Here is an 18,954-nt window from a genome sequence, read left to right on the forward strand (position 1 = left end):
ACTACCACTACTTGTTATTTTATATTTGGCCAAAATATTCTGGTTTAGATATATATATTTACAGGAGGTAGGGAAGAAGGGGACCAAACCAGAGAAGGACAGATATATGTACAAAACTGAGCTGCAGAGGGCTATGACTTCCATATAAGGTGGGGGTTTTGTGCACATTTTCCATCTCATGTGACAATGTCTGTTTCTGGTATATGGAGAGATGGTGGCTACTGCTCATCCAGGTGCCAGAAGCAGGAGATTGTCAGGCTTGGGAAGATGTAGGGTTTACAGCAGTCCAGGAGGTCCTTTTCGCTCTCCTATGAGCCAATAAGTTCGCATCTTTCCTTTTCCCTGGAAACAGAGGGAGTAAACATGGTTCAGACTCTTCTGTTAGCCCTTGATCTCCCTCTCTTCACCCCCAGCCACATAATCATTTTCATTCTCCCTTTCCATGACCCCCTCCCCATGGCCTGCCATCACCTTCATCTCCACATCACCCCGAAGCTCTAGCTGGAAACATCCTAGCTCATCCAGGGCATCCTTGGTGGTAGAGGAGACATGGATCTTCAGGGCTGGGGTAGCATAGGTATGATAGGGGAAAAAAAGTCAAAGAAAAAGGAAATAGAAGAATTGACAGTGCTGAAGAGCACCTTACCCAACCAACCACCCCCCAGGAGGCTCCCAGTCCTCCCAGCACACACATTCACTAGAACCAAAATGTGCACAATGATGGGCCACTTAGGAATTGTGGTCTCTTGTATTGAAGATTTGGAGGAGCTCTGAAAAGAAGAGAGCAAGACAGAGTGAGACTGAGGCTGGGGTTGAAGGCTAATGTCTCACCTTGACCATTAGACTCCATTCGGGAAGCAGTATTCACTGTATCTCCAAAAAGACAATAGCGGGGCATCTTCAGGCCAACAACCCCAGCACAGACTGGCCCTATGAAAAGAAACAGGTTGGGGAGAGCCTGGGAAACATGGCATCTAGGGTTGGAGTGAGAGTCAGTCTTACCAGTATGAACCCCTATGCGTAGCCTCAGCTGGTCATGGGGTCGGTGGCGGATACGGAAGGAAGAAACTGCATCTAGTAACGCTAGGGCCATCCGGGCAATTTCTGGTGCATGGCGTTGACCATTTCGGCCTGGGAGGCCAGATACCACCATGTAGGCATCCCCAATCGTCTCCACCTGATTTAGAGGGAGATTAAAACATCACTTCTCTCTGTATCAGTGGGAATGAGAAAAAGTACCTGTAGACAAGCTAGACAGTATCAGGCACCATCCTGACCATCTGGGAGGCCCAAACTTCAACTAAAAAATAAAAGCTGTAGTCCTGAGAATCTGGGAAGAAGGGCAGTCAAGAAACCCTGGCAAATACTGAGTAAGCATTTGCTGAATGGTTGGACACCCTATCCACAACAGGACATGGACAGAGAGGCCCTGGTGTCAGGAATGGGAAGCAAGAAAACGAGCTAACCTGAAGAGCACAAAGGCTGGCAAGAAGGTAAAGCAGACCAATGACATGGGCCAGACCACCCAAACTGTCAGACAGTGAGAAAGCAGGCACTTGATTTTAGTAATTGTACCAAAGTTATACAAGAGAATGGTCTTAATTTTTAGGAAATGTGCCGTGAAATTTTTAGGATATACACACTAAGAATTTAGGGATAAACTGGTCCTCTATCTGAAACTTACTCTTGGTTTAGAAAATAATTATATAAATAGATTTTTTAATAAAATAAATAGAGGAAAATAGAAACAATTTATAGAATAATTAATGTATCTGATGGGAGTTCTTTGTTACAGAAACAATAGATCAGTAAACCCAAAGGGAAGGGGCAGGAATGGATATTATCTACCATGCAATACACAGTGCTAGGCACTTCCCATACAATCTCTTATTCCTTTGTTTTTTTCCTTGATACTGGAGACTGAACCCAGGATCCAAGGTCCTCTATCACTAAGCTATATCCCAGTCCTTTTATTTTATTCTTTTTATTTTGAAACAGGGTCTCACTAAGTTGCCCAGGCTGGCCTTGAACTTGTGATCCTTCTGCCTCAACCTCCCAGTCAGAATTACAAGTGTGCACTGCTGCACTCAGTTTATTATTCCCATCTTAAAACCACCAAGGATCAGGGAGGTGCTGTTACTTACCTAAGATCACACAGCTAGCTACAAAACCAATATTTAAATATAGCTCATTTGTACTCCCAAGGACAATAAATCTCTCTGCCAAGTCAGTGACTTCAACTAAAAGCCTTACAACATTATTCATACCTTGCCCCTCACCCCACTGAATCAATTTGTACCCATATCCTGTAGGGATTGTTCCATGTCTGGAGGAGAAAAGAGAAGATGGGTAGGCAGTATTTATACACTCAGAGAGATAGGGACTAAAGTCTGTGATGGTTCTGATTAAAGAAGCTTAAGGGTTCACAAGTTATTAGACCTGAATGTACAATTAGAATCCTGGAGCCACATCCACGTACAAAGTGCACTCCAGCATTGCACTCTAGAGACCTTAGAATGAAAACTGACCATGGAGTGGGTAATCTATGTGGGGAGGTTCCAGGAGCCTGGATCTTAAAGGGGTCTCAGTAGGAAGGCAACCCCAACTCTCACCTTGTAGACATCAAAGTTGTCAATTATGGCATCAAAACAGGTATACAGGTCATTAAGAAGTGTCACCACCTAAATTAAAATAATTTAAAAAGTGTCACCACCTAAGAAGATAGAAAAGCAGAGGCTCTGAAGCTCGTGCCCAACTTTCTAAGCATTCTCAAGCTACAAACTCTTAACAAAATATGGGAACTCCAGAATGAACTAGTCTTCCCTATTAGTGAAGCTCCCAGGTCCCTATCCTACACACTACCTCTCACACACGGCTCTTACCTGCATAGGGGTGCTCTCAGCTGACAACGCTGTGAAGCCAACGATGTCACTGAAGTAGATGGTAACACTGTCAAAGGCCTCAGCCTGTACAGTCTCTCCTCGTTTTAACTGCTCTGCCACTGAACTAGAGAACAAGGGTGTAGTGTGAGCCAAATTCCAAGAAAGATGTGGGAGAGGGAAAGAGGAAAGCAATATGTGGCTGCAGCAGACAGAGCTAAGTTGTAATGGGAAAGCTGGGGTTGGTGAAGGAAAAGGAAAGTGGTTGAGAAGACATTGTCTAGCACATAGTAAGGTGCATAAGTAGTGGGGACACAGTGTTTCAATTTGGGATTATTTTACATATGCTTGCTGAAGCAGAGGCGAGGTAGAACAGTGTCCTAAGGAGGAAGGATGAGAAACCAGAAAGAGCCCAGCTCATTTGGAGACAGAATGAAAGCAATTAGTCTATAACCAGGAGGGCTCACTGTGGCAAGATATAACAAAACAGGTTTGGAGGCTTGGGAAGTGGGCTTTCAGGAGACTGAGACAGAATTCAACAGCTGAATCCGAAAGGAAAGTTCAGGAAGGGGGACAAAGTTCTCACTGGGGCAGAATTTGGTAGAGTAGAGCTTCAGCCTTGCGTTTTTCCTCTAGATAAGCCTGTGTGCGTTCCTCCACCAGTTTCTCCAGGTTATTGGCATACTGTTCCATGCGTAGCAAGAGGTTGTCCAATATACTGGTGCCACCTTCCCTGCAGGGAGGCCAGGATATGTCACCTGCTCCAAGATTCTCAAGACTCCCCAGACTTTCTATCCAACCCACCAGCCCCATTTCATCCATGAAGAACTGATGAGGCTACTATCCCTATGGAGCCCTTGCCCTTTAGTGTCTTCTCACTTGTTAAAGCGGCGAATGAAACCCTTGATCTGTCCAAAGTCCGGTCGCTCAGCTGAATCCTGGGCCCAACATCTCTCCATCAGCAAAACTAGCTCTTCATTCAGTTGGGTTCTGTCAATGCTTGGCCGGAAATATGGCCGCTGACTATTTCGTACCTTCTGGACAATCTCTGAGGGTGATAAAAGGTTGGATGAAGAACAGAGTCCCCCAAGGAAGAAAAGGCTATGGATAGCAGATCAACTCTCACCTTTGGGGCTGAGGTCTAGGCCCTCCAAGTAGAATGGACCACTGCGAAGTGCTATCTCCTGAAGGATGATCCCGAAGCTGTAGACATCAGCCTTTTGCATGCCTGTGGTTGGCAAGGAGTTCCCACTGAGCAGTTCTGGGGCAGTCCACAGCTTCTCTGAAAAGAGGAAACAAGCTAGCCAGGTCCCCAAAATAGGGTACCCCCACCCACTCATTTATTACTGTAACTTGTCTCCCTCTCCCACCCTCCCTAAGTGGAACTGATCAAGGCCAGAGGAGCAGTATAAAAAGTGCATTATGGGGCAGGCCTCACTGGCATAGAGGGCGTGGCTATCATCAGGTTCAGCAGTTGATCGGAAGCTGGCCAAGCCATAGTCTGTGATTTTGAGCACAAAACGACTATCCACCACACAGTTGGAGGACTTGAGACTTCCATGAGATGAAATAATGCTGTTGTGGAGAAAAGCCATGCCCTGCAGGATAGGATACAGATCAAGTATCTGGATCATAACTGATTTTAACTATACCCTTTCCAACAGATGGGCACTAGGTTAGCTACCTAAAGATCTTGGGACCATAAAAACAATAACCTGATTTTGGAAGGCATCCCTTAAATAGTTTCTATACAAGGAAGCAGGAAGAATAGGAGAGTCATTCCTTCCTGGTAATATGAATATATATAGGTACCCAGCTATATAAAAAATGCTTAAGAGTGGGAATAAGAGGAGCTACCACTTACTATCCTGGAAAAGGCAGTCAATTTTCTGAATAGTGAAAAGAAAAGAATTATAAAGGAGAACTCCAAGAATAATATGCAATCATGGTGGCCTCTAATGCCTAATTAGGCTACTAATAGGAAGACACACTTGAGACCCTGTTACAAGAGTAGCTAGATGCACCAAAGACTAACCAGTTGTAAACATAACCATGTATATATAGACATGTGGGTCAGGATGGAGGATGAATATGCTCTACTAGAGGGGATGCTGGACCAGCAGAAAGTGGAGAAAGTAGTAAATTAGAAAAACTTGGAAAATGGGCAAAAGTAGAAGACAACTGTCAGGCCAATGCAGAAGCCTGAGGCTGCTGGCTCCACAGGCCCAGAGATGAGAGAAACTTTGCTTCCAAAAACTAAAAGGTCTTAAGAGGACAGGGCTGTGCTTCCCTAAAACAAAACTCTGGGAGCCACCCAAGTCAGTGCCAGTAGGACCGTGAGGCACTGTGGTGCATGCCTACAATCCCAGCAACTCGGAAGACAAGCAGGAGAATCACAAATTAGAGGCTAGCCTGGGCAACTCAGTGAAAACTTGTCTCAAAATAAAAAGATTAAAAAGGACTGAAGATGCATCTTTCAGATACAATATCTCTGGGTTCAATCCTCAGTAATATACACACACAAAGGATATAAGTTCTATATGCTATCACAAAATACCTCTGCTAAATGTTTAGCTCTGGACTTGCACAACTCAAAACTAGTCCCTGTGAACTCTTCCTTTCTATTCTTTTTTCTAGCCATAAAACTTCAGGAATTTCCCAATTTCTGAATTTACTTGTGTGGAAACTGCAAGGATATTTTCCAAAACCACTTTTCCATCAAATCATTGTTCTCTCAAAAGAGTCATGTTTTCTTATATGTATCAACTTTACCTAATATTTTTCTCTCTCATTTGATGGCAAACTTTCACACACACACAAAAAAAATTTTTTTAAACTACTTCATGAGATTTTAGCAGAAAACCAAAGCCAGCTTCAGGTACAATGCAGTGTGAGCTACTAGACTTGCTTTTAAACACCTGTCTAACCCATGCAGGATTCAATTTTATGCCTCCACAATTCCTTGGCCTCTGGGTATTTCAAAATAGCTGAAACCTAGTGTACTGGAAGAATAATAAAGTACAATCTTCCTTGGTTTTTCTTAGTCTAACCAGTAAATGTTCTTTTTAAAATTTTGGTTTCTGAACATGAGATGAAATAATGAGATGAACAACAAAAAAAAATAGGTGTGCCAAATATTGGTCAGAGAGTAAAAATGATGAGAGTAAAAACAGGAGGTAAATGCACTTGGATATTTCACTTATCTTTTCCCTGTGTAGGGATTTTAATATGATATTTTGGCTATTAAAAAGATACTGGAGAAACATCTGAGATATCTAGGGCAGAAAGACAAAAATTCTCTCCAAGTATAGGACTCCTTGTGGCCTATAAATCTCACTCCCCCAAATATAAACCCCAGAATCTTTGCTTATCCACTATCACCCAATGACAGGAATAAGAGGAGATGGAGAGAACAGGACTTTCAGAGGACTAGGAAGAGAGACAGATCATAGCAAAGACTGAATGATGGAGGTATTTTAAAGAGGATAAGCTCTTAAGGAGTGGGAAAGACTCACCTTAACAAGGTCATTAATAAGTGAATAACGAAACATCCAGTCCAAGTTGATGCTGTCATTTTCTAGAATATCCTGGTAAGTGACATGGAATAGATAATGTGTCTGTCCCAGTCCCAGTGGCTATCATTTGGCACAAAGTCAAAGTAACTTTGGGGAATCACACACACACACACACACACACACACACACACACACACACACCATTTTCCCCTACACCTATCCTTCACCTGTAGACTCCCACGAGGACAGTACTCAGTGACAATACAAATGTTGGGAGGGTCTATGCATGCTCCAATGAAGCGAGTAAGATGGTTGAACTGGACGTCTCTCATCTAGAAAAAATGGGAAGGAGAATTGAAAGAGCTAAAAATCAGATATAGAAACCTCCCACTATAAGAGGACCTTTCTCAGTTATACCTACAACTTAAAATCAACTATAAATAAACCCCTTGTCCTTCTAGGCAATGTTAGTATTCCATAGTCTCCCCCCATCCTTTTCCCCTCCCTTTTTACCCCTCACCCTCAACCCATTCGCCATTACATACATGTTTGAGTTCAAACAGAACCTGCCGCGTCAGCTCAATGCGCTTCTTATTCACGTGTTTGATGGCGACAACATTTCCCTGATAGTGAGGGTGGAAAGTGAAAAGGAAAGTAAGTATCAAAAAGAGTTTCTTGGTGCTAGGAAATACTGAAGAACTGTGAGAGCATCCAGGAGACCAGCTGGGTTTAGAAGGGGTTATGAGGGGAAGAGGTTAAGGGACAGAGGTAGCAGATGGGATGAGACAGGATGAAATGGTTGGGACCAGAACAAGCAGATGACTGTTCACCTTGAAGTGACCGGTGTTGGCAAAGATCTGGTATTTCCCATGGGCTGTCATGAGCGAGCCGTAACTGGATCCCCGCTGGGGCCAAGGGCAACATGGAGGCGGAAGGATGAAAGGAACATTAGATGATGGTGGTAGTGCAGGAGCTATCATTACAGGCCAATGTGCTGGGAAAGGTCCAGGGTGGAAAGGACAGGAACTCAGAGGGAGGCAGCAGGAACAACAGAGACAAGGACTTACCAGTGACAGTGTGAGGCGACTGCCTGCACCTTTATGATAACGCTCTGAGTTGCCAAACTGCAGTTCTTCCCAGCGAATGCGCCACAGCATGCTAGCCAGCTCCTTCTCCAGCATTAGTTTTCTGTAAGGACTGTACACTCAGTTGACTGGCAAGCCCGATCCTGTGCCCCCCAAGCCAACAGTAGGGTTGCAGGGGCTTCCCTGCAGCTCCTAAAGCTACAGTTGTTACACTAGGGACACAGAACAGGACTAGAAATAAGTACATATTCTCTACAAGTCTGGCACATGCCTATATGTACTCACAAACTTAGAAGTTGGAGATGCAAGTTCGTTCTTAAAATGGTACCATCCATAGAAAAGTCATCTTTGACCTTAACCCCACTCAAAATCACTACTTAGTAACCCAGGCTAGAACCAAAAGTAGAACAAACACCTAGGCTGAAAGACAACCAAAGAGAAAGGTAAAAGAGGAAGATGTCACTAAGTCTGAGACAATCATCAGATTAGATGATCTGCTGCCCCTAACTCACGTTACAGGAACCCCTGGCCTCAGCCAGAGACCCTGTGGCAATGGGGAGGTAAGAAATAGGTCAGTGGAAAGCCCAGAACTCACCGGAAAATTAGGAAGCTGGAAACACCAAACATGATGAAGGTGATTCCTGTGCCCAGAGCCACAATTGCCAGAGTAGAAAGTGGAGCTGAAGGGGAGAGAGAGACCCTGAGAAAGACTGGGTGGGAGGCTGTAAGAATGGGGAAGGGAGAGGCACAGGTACAAGGAGTAAACAGATTTCCTGAGGGAGAGGTAAGGAGGTAGGGCAACGGATATAGAGATAAAATTAGAGCTAAGAGCAGGGAGTCAGCAAGGGTGGAAGTAAAGAATGGAAAGTAAAGGGAGGAAGAATTGCTCCCAGTCCCTGCACACACCCACTTTTATCACAGGATGGGTCGTCCAAGTCAAAGGCACAGGGGGGATTGTCCAAGGGGGGGGCCCCCTTCACCCAGGGAATAGGCCGTCCTGTCCACCAAATCTGCTTCTCAGCTCCTGAGTAGTGGGCTGCAGGCTGTGAGGAAGCAGAACACTGGGCCCACAGGCCTGCTCCTGCCAGCCTCCTCCCCCAGACCCCAGCTATTTTGCTGCTTCTCTCCCAGCCAGGGTGCAGCTCTGGCAGCAAAAAATAAGTCCCTGCCCCTAGGACCTTTGATTCTGCCCCCACCAAACACTTGAAAGCTGGATTTTACAGGACTATACTCTCTTCCTTGCCCCCTCCTCCATCACCTGAAAGTCCCCAGAATCCAAGTCTCCCATGGCCCACAGGACAAAATCAGTCTCCCGGTCATTGTTCTTGTCCATAACAACCAGTCCAGTGACACCTAGGATAAAAAAGAGTACCTCTCACTTTGAGATCTACCCTAGGCCCCTATCCTACCCCCCAACTCTGCCCTGCTGCTGCAGAGTCTGTGCCTGCCCCTGTTCTTGAAGTGTGTCTACCTCAGCCAAGATCCCAAACCCTACTGACTCCCTGTGGAGCCTGATGTGTTTCTTCTGCCCACTCCTCTCCTGAGCCTGCTATCAACCCTCAGTCCTCCATCTGCCCCTTTTTATTACCGTGATATCTTCGTCCCTGCATCTTCTCCACAATTCGAAGTCCATCTTTTCGGGTGCCTCCTTCCTGTATTGTCTCGTTCAGGACTTCAGCATAGAGCAGGATCCCATCATAGAAGCAGCCAGCAATGAGGTTCATCTGGGGGTGGCAACTTCAGCAGTGCTCTCCAAGTGTCCTGCAAGGGCCCTTTCCCAGCCACCTTTCCCAGCCCTGGAATCTCCTTCTACCTTTTCTCCCTTCTGGTTTACTTTCTTCCCTCCTCTCATTCCTAAAGTGCCATCCCTACCTAACTGGTCCCTATGGCAAAAAGAAATATCTTGGATAGACGTGGATAGCCCCCAAGTGCGGCTTGCTCCATGGCCAAGACTTGATGCTGAGTTAAGGAGGGAGCCCTTTCTCCCAGTCTGCCTGACTCTCAAGGAGAGAGAGATCTATCTACTTACCAGGGATGGAGCCAGCTCCACACCGAAATCTTCCCGGGCTCTGATCAGCAGCCGATTCTGGAATTCCTGATATTCAGGATTTGGGGGTTCTCGATATGTAATCACCAATACAGTCTACCAGCAGCACACAGGAAAGAGTATACAGGATTCAAAGTGAGCATGAGGGGAAGAGGGAAGCAGAATAGGGAAACTTGGTAAAATACACAATATTAAATATACACAGGAGAGTGCAAAGGCTAAAAAGGGCACGAAACTATGTGGAGGTGAGGTATGGGTGAGGGGAGTGGCACCCCTCCATGAAAGGCAGACAAGGATGGGAAAGTAATACTGGGAAGCAACAGAAGGAGCCAACTCCATTCCCAAACTCCCTACCACCACCAGGCCTCCCAGGCTGGGCTACCACAGCTCTCACAAAAGGCCTCAATCCCATCTTTTCCAAGTACCTATATCTATCAAGGACAACACTCATCAACAGCTCCTCTCCAAAGTGTTAATTACTGTTTAATGTTATTGGTTCTAAGTTGACATTTTCATGTGGGTCACTTGCACACAGTGCCTTCACACAATGAATTAAAGAGATTTCAACCCCTATGGCAACTGTGGGAAATACTTTGAGACAGAAATTCTACCTGTGAAAAGTTGTGAGTTCAGTCATTCCACATGTATGGAACACCTACCATAAGCAGCATTGTCCTGCTTACTAAATAAATAGCAGACGTGTCACAGGGACAAACTCACAAGTCACATGCCCACACACATTGCATAGATAAGCTAATGATACGTGAAGCCTTGCCCACACAGGCACATGACTCAAAGGTGTCTCTTCATGCTCACCTGCTAGGCTCCCTTTAACCCATGAAGTGCATGCCTGGCTCCCTAAACTTCACGTTTCCCCTTCTTTAGCTGCTGGACCTCTCAGATTCAGGTCATACTGTCACTGAGACTGGCCTCTGCTCAGACAGGAAATAGGTCTTACAACTTCAAGGGAAGACTTCAATATATTTTATGAACCTAGCTTTGTGAAATGATAGATTAAAATCTAGTTATTAAAAGTTTTGTTCAGGGACTAGGGTTGTGGCTCAGTGGTAGAACACTTATCTCATATGTGTGAGGCCCTGGGTTCGATCCTCAGCACCATATAAAAAATAAATAAAAGTATTGTGTCCATCTACAACTAAAAATATTTTTTAAAAAGTTTTGTTCATTTGGGGGATGAGGTTGTAGTCCAGTGGTTAAGCACTTGTCTAGCACATGTGAGGCCCTGGGTTCAATCCTCAATGCTGCATAAAAATATATAAATAAAATAAAGGTATTGTGGGCTGGGGTTGTGGCTCAGAGGTAGAGCGTTTGCCTAGTATGCGTGAGGCACTGGGTTCAATCCTCAGCACCACATAAAAATAAAATAAAGATGATATTGTGTCCACCTACAACTTAAAAAATAAATGTTTAAAAAATTTGTATTGTGTCCATCTACAATTAATTTTTTTTAAGTTCTATTCATTCTTGTAGAAAGTACATGTGGATCACAGAGGTACTAGATATATCACATATGATCTACAATCCATAAATTCACTCCAGGTAGGAAATGATGAAGTCAATTTCTTTCTTTCTTTCTTTACCACTGAGCTATATCCCCAGCCCTTTTCATTTTTTCATTTTTGAGACAAGATCTCACTAAGTTGTTTGGGGACTGGCTAAGTTGCTGAGGCTGGCCTTGAACTTGCAATCCTGCCTCAGCCTCCTACATCACTGGGATTATATAAGGCATATACCACCATTCCTGACTGAAGCCAACTTCTAATATGCATTCACTATATTAACTTGGAGTTTGCTTCAAGATGTAATTATTCTTAAAAAACATAATATTAAAAAGCCAAACAAGAAAGAAAAAAAAAACAGAGAAGAAAGAGTCAAGTTTCTTGCTTACTTGCTTGCTTTCATAAAGAAAGGAAGCAATAAAAAAGGAATGAAGAAAGAATGAGAGAAGGAAAAAAAGATGTAATTATTTTTGTTAAAGAAGTTAGATGCTCTAATATTCTCCCACTCAGGAATAATAATAATAATAATAATAATAATAATAATAATAATATGGCAGGGGAATGGGGTTCATTCATTAACAATTGTTCCAAGAATAAAAGAACAATAAAGAGGTAGGACATTATTGATAAATAATATTAAAAAAAAGAAGGAAAAGACCAGGTTTACACAATTTATATTTCAATAAAGGCCATGAGAGGTTTTTAACACTTTTTTTTTTAACACTTAGTAATTCTCTAGGTTGGTTTGTTTGCTAGGCTAGCAATAATTGAAATTTTTGGTCTCAGCATGCCTTTATAGTCTTAAAAATTATGATCCCAGGGATGGGGTTGTGGCTTAGCGGTAGAGTGCTCACCTAGCACGTGCAAGGCCCTGAGTTCAATCCTCTGCACCACATAAGAATAAATAAATAACAGTATTGTGTCCAACTACAAATAAAAAATAAATAGTTTTTAAAACTATTTTTTAAAAACAGGCTGTGGCTGGGGCTCAGTGATAGCGCACTTGCCTGGCTCATGTGCGTCACTGGGTTCAATTCTCAGCACCACGTGTAAGTAAATAAACATCTATCAATAACTAAAAATATAAAATTAAAAATTAAAAAATTATGATCCCAAAGAACTTCATATCTATCAGTATTTTCCATATTAGAAATTAAACTGATAGATTTTGAAGACATAAGAATGCAGAAGCATGCCTTCCATGGCTGTCAGAAACATGATGTCATCACAAGTTGGAAAACTCCACTGTACAACCAGACTGTGAGTGACAAAGGCAAATAACATCTTAGTATTATTTTATAAATAGTTTTAACCTCATGGTTCCCCTAAAAGGATTTCAGGGCCCCCCAGGATCCCAAAGACCACACTTTGAAAACGACTATGTTAGACTGTTTTGCTGTGGTCACTAACTAGCTTCTAAAAAAAAAACAACTCCAGTTTCTGTGCTTGCTCAGGGGCTAGAGAGAAGGTGAAGGTAGGTAAATGAGTCCCATTTCACAGTGGACCCCAGGTGGAAAAAAACAAGCAAAGGTGGCCAAACATGGGTTCAGTGGTGAGTGGTAGCCAGAAGTGCACATTGCACCTAGGAAATGTGCATGGCCAGAGGTGCCTGCCTCCGCCTGTGCCACCCACTCTGTTACCTGCTCTGGCCACAGCAGGAGGTTCTGTCAACAGTAGCCTGAGGAGACAACAAATGGTCTCCAAGAAGATGGTCTGCTTTAACTGTTGATTTAGTGCTTTCCTCCATTCTTGCTTGCAGGTATTCCCCATCTGTAAATCAGTCTCAGGCTGGTCAAACCATTCTCTGCTTGGGTTTCTTTTTTTTTTTTTTAATTATTTTTTGGTTGTAAATGAATGCAATACCTTTATTTTATTTATTTATTTTTATGTGATGCTGAGGATTCAACCCAGTGCCTCACACGTGCTAGGCAAGCGCTCTACCACTGAGCTACACCCCCCAGCCCCTCTGCCTGGGTATCTAACCCTGTCGTCCCCACTTGTCTAGCCTGGGCCTCTGGATCCTCAGACCCTACTCATTTGCTTATTTAGTTTTGCTCATCTACTTTTCTTCCCTCTCCTGGTTGATCACCTTGGTTTATAGTGCCAAGTTCTACTCCTTTCTGAACCAATTCTTAGTCTCATCCCTGCCCCGAAACACACACTTTAATTCAATTCAACAAATATGTATTAAATGCCCATTACATACTAGACATGTGGAATGCAAATATGAGTGTGATCTCTGACCATGAACTGCTATGACTAAATGGGAGAAAAAAAAATCATATCAACATATTTAATCTCAGAGCCCTCTCCCCCAGTGGCTGGTATCCAGTCTGTGCTGGCACTTTGTCTTAAGTATGATACCATCCTGAAAAGGCTTCAGACACTTACACCAGGGCCACCTTGCCTCACCTATCATCTTTTCCAGGCCAGCCTGGACTAGGACTCCAGTAGGCCAGTGACTCTGGAAGAAGGGCTCTGTTTTTTCATCCTTGGCTGGAGCTGGCCACCCAACTTCCCTGTTCTCTGTTCTGTGTAAGCACTGGGAAAGAATTGAAAGAAGCTTTGCCAGAGGGAACCTCACCACCCCTCAACCCATCCTACCCTATGCCACACCTTGGATTTCCCCTGAGCATATTCTTTGGTTTTGTTTTGGTTTGATTTGGTTAACAGAGGGTCTTGCTAAGTTGCCAGAGCTGGCCTCGAACTCATGATTCCTCCTGTCTCAGCCTACCAAGAACCTGGGATTACAGGAGCACATCACTATACCCTGATTTCCCTCAGCATATTCTTCACCACCTACTTCCCTTCTCTTTTTGTTGTAGCAAAATATTCCTCTATTTTCCTATTTCAATAAGACCTGAATTGAGGGGAGAACAGAGGATTGATTGATATAATTGATTGTTAGTTGATTAGGTCCCTATTCTAAGTGCTGGGAACTCTTAGCTGGCAGAAATTCTCATACAAGAAAGAGGTTTTTCTTCCACAAAAAGAACACAGCTCATCTGGGAGAGTAACAGAACTTCCTTGACCATAATCCCCTCATTGTTCTCTTCTCATACCATCTATTATCTTCCTTTTTTTTTTCTTATCCACCCACCTCCCCACCTGGCAACACTAATCACAATATGTTCCTATATTTGCTTATATTTGTGTCTGTCTCTCCTATTAAATGTAAACTCCCAAAAGACCAAAAATATATCTATTATGTTCTCTACCAAATACCAGTACAATCGCTGGGGCATAAAAGACGCTCAGTAATACTAGTAAAATGAGTCAGTCTTCAAACAAATCACAGAAAAATTTCTATGATAGAGTTAAGCAAAGGGTAGGAAGCCTGAAGATTCAAAGATTGTTTCCTAGAAAGGAAAAAAAAATGGTCTGAGTCTTAAAAAATATGGAAGCGTTATCCAGACACAAAAGGTGAGAAGGCTGTTTTAGGAAAAAAATTATAGCATAAATAAAACCTGTCTGTCATTGCCATGTTCAAGTGTGACAGTCACAGACTCCTACTCAGGCATGCAAACAGATATGTCATTCACAGTCAGACACTCGTCAGTCACAACCAAATATATAATCACAGCCACATAAAATCTTACTCACTGGAGAAGAATGGCCACCCAGGTCCAGCCCTTATACATGTCTACTTAGAACCAAAGAATCTCAGGGTTGAAAAGGACCTCAAGGTATCCCATAAACCACCTCAAATTCTTTTGGGGAAAAACAAGGGATATGGATAAATAAATATGAAACACTTATGTAAATGATTCAGAGAAAAAATTAGTGAGGGAACCAGAGAAAGATTTATGGGTCTGAGGATTCATGGGTATGTTTTTTTTTAATATTTATTTTTTAGTTTTAGGTGGACACAATATCTTTATTTTACATTTATGTGGTTCTAAGGATCGAACCCAGTGCCTCATGTGTACTAGGCAAGCGCTCTACCACTGAACCACAACCCCGGCCCCCCCTACTCCCACCACCACCCCCACCCCACCCCTGCATGGTTTTGCAAGGAAGAGATTTGGGATGAAGGAAAGAGCACAACTACTCAGCTGAAGTTCTGGGCCTGAGGACAAGGGAGGTGAGTAGAAACAGTGGGTTAAGAACATACTATATATGTTCTGATGTCATGATGAGCAGTCAGGATTTTATTCTGAGGTAACAAGTCATTGAGAGTTTGGAGCTGAGGAGAGAAATGAACTGTCACGTGAACCTTCTCTACAAATTCTTAAATTCCTTTTTTTCCATTCCTACTATCATCATCCTTGTTCAATCACCTCATTCCTTTCTAACCTGGTCTCACTGCCTGGCCTCCTTCTCATCGAATGCAACCTGAATTCTGTCACTATATTTAACTTCACAGACAAATGTCAAAGACCCCAAATTCAAGCCCTACTGCTTAAGGTTTAGAGCCCTGTTTAATCTGATTATACTTTTGCAACTTTATTTCCTATTTCTGCTTTAAGTAAGCCCTTCTTTCTTGCTGATAAGAAGAATATTCCAGTATTTTCCAGGTCCCCTAAACATACCCATGCCTATCTTTCTTTTTGCCCAGGCAGCCTGGATCCCCTTTTCCACTCTGTAAACATAGCATCTATCATTAAAATCACAATGAAGTTTCACTTCCATTATAAAAAGCCTTCCCTAAACCCTGCCCACATTGAACCACGGAAGCTCTCATTGTCTGTTTCAGGCACATACTCATACCCTTTTTTGAATTTTTTTCTAACAGTTTACAAGTATACATTGCCTCTCCAGAAAGAGTGGAAGGCCTCCTGGGGGTTTGGCTCAGATCTTTTTCTGAACTTTTCTCCCCCACAGTGTAGCCTACTACTGGCACTTAGAAAAATCAGTGTTCTGGGATCTTTTACAGACACAACAAAAGTCACAAAGCTGGGGAAGGAGGAAAGACAGATACTAGACTTTGCAAGCCTGTTCCTTTCACTTCCGTAGCTCAGAACTTGTGCTCTGCTTCTGGAGTTTCTGTGGGGTCGTGTGAGAAACAGATAATCCCCATCCAAGCACCTCTTCCCCTCCTCCTTCAGATAGGGCTCAAATGATACCTGAAAGGCCTGTCTGAGGGCCTGGGCCTGTTCCTGGGTGCGATTGTCCTGCCAGGGCCGGCCTGTAGAGCGTGTGGGGCCCGCACGGAGACTCTCCCCAAAGACATCCACGTAAAAGAAGACATAGTCCCCATTGGTCAGGTTCTCTCTCTGGGCCTGAAGCAGGATCTCATGCAGCATCTCCAGAGGGCCACAGATATACACAACTGGGAGCAGGCATATGACAGAGGAGCACCCTGAGAAAGCATTCAGTTCCCCACACGACCCCCTCTCTCAATCATCAGCAAGTCCCTCTTTAGCAAGAGAGTGCCCTACCTATTGACCACCCAGCAGATGTTCCCCATCTTCCCCCATGAAGCCCATGTCATAAGTGCCCTGAGGCCATATGGACCATCTGGCAGAAGTCAGAGCCTGACTCCAGTCCCTAGAAAAAAGGAGTGATCACTCAACCCAGACCTTTCCCCAGAGCCTTGCCTGCTGCTCCTCTTCCCTGCCTTCCCTAGGCTTGAAGGTGCTGGCTGCTCAGAATTTCTCAAAGTGAGATTTATCTGCCTTTCCCAACCATATCTGCTGAGCCCTGAATCCATTTAAGGAGTTCTCTCTATTTGTACACCACCAAAGGGTCCCAGAGCCCCAGTCTGGTAGGGAAAGGGGGGTGTGCAGTCTGTGTTCACAAAGAGGCACAGGCTGCAGAGTGGTCATCAACCACATCCACTACTCTAGGACCCCCTCATTGCTTCCCCAAACTCAACATCCCCCAGTCCCACATTCTACCAAGACAAGCTTCACTTTTTTGTGCTCCTATTCTTTGTTTACATCTGCCTATAATGACCATGAACCTCTCTGCCTATGACAACTAGGAATCTCTCTTCTAACTCTGGAGCCCTCTCCCAGGTGCTCTGTCCACAATCATTTCTCCATTCCAACCATCACACATAGCTTCTCGATGCCTAGTTCCATCTTCAGCTTCCCAGTGCTGAGCTTCACAAACACAGTGACCCTCCTCCCCTGACCCTAAAACAGCCCGGGCCACACTCACTGCGCCCGTTGGCCCGGATGAAGTGGGTGGCCTGCTCAGGGCCCCCTGGCTCCCGGGCATACACCTGGTGCTGCACACTGAGGTTGCTGCCCAGCAGGGCCTCAAAGACGCCCTCGATGGTGAAGTAGTGAGGCCGGTCATCTGTGCGGGCATCCAGATACAGCAAGGCGGCACGGGCAGTCCAATTGAAGTGCCCGTGTAGTGTCAGTACGAACTCACCCAGTTTGGGAGCAGAGGGGCCAGTGCGAACCAGGGTACGATAATGCTCATTCTTAGCCGCAAAACCAGAGGCCACTGCACCAGCAGTCAGCAGGGGAAGGCGCCAGTGTGAGGCAAAGCGGGCCACAGAGGCAGCGGGGTACACACAACCAGGGCCCAACAGAAGGTCAGGGTCATGGTACAGCTTAAGGTCCACAGCGCTCAGAGGTGCCAGGTACTCAGAGCAGGCGCCATCTAGTTCAGAGCTGACAAATCGCAGGTCCACGGGCAGTGCCCGGCCCAGCGCCTCCACAGCTAGTGCAACAGCAGGACCCACCCGTGGCCAGGCCCAAGCATAGCTCAGGTTGTGTTCTGGCAGCACCACCGCTAGCGTCAGGTTCCGAGCCCCAGGAGGACGCACCCCACCTGCCAGGGCTGCCACCACCAGCAGCAATGATGGCAGTGCCATGGGGATAAAGCAGCAGCCCCACCGCCCCCAGAACCTGGGGCCACTCTGGCCTACCGGGCAGGCACAAGCGCCACCCAGCCTGGCGCCTGGGAAAGAGGTCCAGGAAGAGAAACAGGGGCAAGCTAAGTCGGTCTGGATACACAAATTGCTGGGGACCGGGAGAGAAGATGGGAGAAAGCCTCGGGGTGGGGAAGGAGTGGGCTACCAGCCTAGGGGAAGGACCTAAGACTAAGGGTAGGGTGGCAGGAGGAGAGAGGGACCAAGGGGGCCTGCGACCGGGATGGGGACAGTGAGGGTGAAGTGGCCTGACGAATCCAAAGCCGAGAAAGAGAAGGGGATCTGAGCTTGGGATGGGGTGGGGAGTGGGGGGAAGGGGGTACAAAGAAACGGCCTGGGGGCACCTCACAGTTTAAGGGGCTGGGAGGGCAGGGAGCTGCGAAAAACAGGACCAAGGGGCTGAGGTGGGAGGGCGCCCGCGCCGCGGAAGGACTGGGACATGGGCAGGCGGGCAGCGAAGCGAGGCCTGGGCCGGAGGGGAGGGAAAGGCAGGGGTAAATCTCCCTGTGAAGGCTTCTCCAGAAGCTCCTGCTTGGACTAACGGGCCCGGACGCTGGTCCCATCCGGAGCTGCGGCGGCCCCGCCCGTGTCCCCGCTCCTCTCCGCTCCGCTTCTCCTGGGCCCCGGCGGCCGGCGCTGCCCCGCGCTTCCTCCCGCCCCCCGCCTGGGCCCCCGCGCGCGCCGCTCGTCCAGGTCAGGTCGCCTCGGCCCGGCGCGTCTCCGCTCGCTGCGCCGGCAGCGGCGGCCGAGTGTGACTCCCCGGGCAGGCCGCCTGCCCCCGCCCCGCCGCCCCTCCCCCGCCCGGCCCCACCCTCCGGCGCCTGCTGTCTCCCCCCACCCCCCACCCGGCGCCCAGGGACCTCCCAGTTCTCCAACCCACCCAGTGAGCGCTTGGGGGCTCAGCACCAGCGCCTCTCAGGCCGGCGAGGTTCCCGGGCGTCCCCATACTCTAAGGGCCTCCCGCAAGCCCCCGTCCACCCTGCCGCTCTCTTTCCATCTCACGGGCGACCCCATGGCCGTCTTGCCCCTCCTCTCTTACCTTGCTCTTCTTAAGGTCCCTTCTCTTTAACTCTCTGAGT

The 18,954-nt window shown here is 46.0% G+C and overlaps 1 protein-coding gene across 3 annotated transcripts; it reads right to left on the reverse strand.

Moving 5' to 3' along the window:
* Positions 1-2: 2 nt before the first annotated feature.
* Positions 3-18,704, reverse strand: NPR2 (natriuretic peptide receptor 2). Of its 3 annotated transcripts, XM_081279570.1 has the most exons (22): positions 17,152-18,702; positions 16,113-16,318; positions 9,509-9,622; positions 9,068-9,203; positions 8,738-8,832; positions 8,390-8,522; positions 8,075-8,159; positions 7,462-7,582; positions 7,225-7,299; positions 6,940-7,017; positions 6,622-6,726; positions 6,395-6,466; positions 4,318-4,477; positions 4,006-4,161; positions 3,759-3,927; positions 3,466-3,612; positions 2,883-3,006; positions 2,613-2,681; positions 1,003-1,177; positions 832-930; positions 472-563; positions 3-342 (listed from the first exon to the last, which is right to left on the reverse strand). In XM_081279570.1, the coding sequence occupies exons 1-22, from the start codon at positions 17,816-17,818 to the stop codon at positions 277-279; spliced, it is 3,144 nt and encodes a 1,047-aa protein (XP_081135696.1). In that variant the 5' UTR covers positions 17,819-18,702; the 3' UTR covers positions 3-276. The 3 variants fall into 3 exon arrangements, with proteins under 3 accessions (XP_081135696.1, XP_081135695.1, XP_081135697.1); XM_081279569.1 differs by having other exon boundaries at positions 832-1,177; positions 17,152-18,704; XM_081279571.1 differs by lacking the exon at positions 7,225-7,299 and having other exon boundaries at positions 832-1,177; positions 17,152-18,704.
* Positions 18,705-18,954: the final 250 nt, after the last annotated feature.

Source organism: Spermophilus citellus (genome assembly GCF_964194105.1).
Source record: "Spermophilus citellus genome assembly, chromosome: 2".
Taxonomy (NCBI): domain Eukaryota; kingdom Metazoa; phylum Chordata; class Mammalia; order Rodentia; family Sciuridae; genus Spermophilus; species Spermophilus citellus.

Coding starts and splice junctions, on each gene's coding strand:
- NPR2 (XM_081279569.1), bottom strand. CDS start 17,818: ATGGCACTGCCATCATTGCTGCTGGTGGTGGCAGCCCTGGCAGGTGGG. Junction 8,833..9,067: donor GCAGGGACGAAGATATCACG/GTAATAAAAAGG, acceptor TTTTTATCCTAG/GTGTCACTGGACTGGTTGTT. Junction 6,727..6,939: donor TTCTGTTTGAACTCAAACAT/GTATGTAATGGC, acceptor CATTTTTTCTAG/ATGAGAGACGTCCAGTTCAA.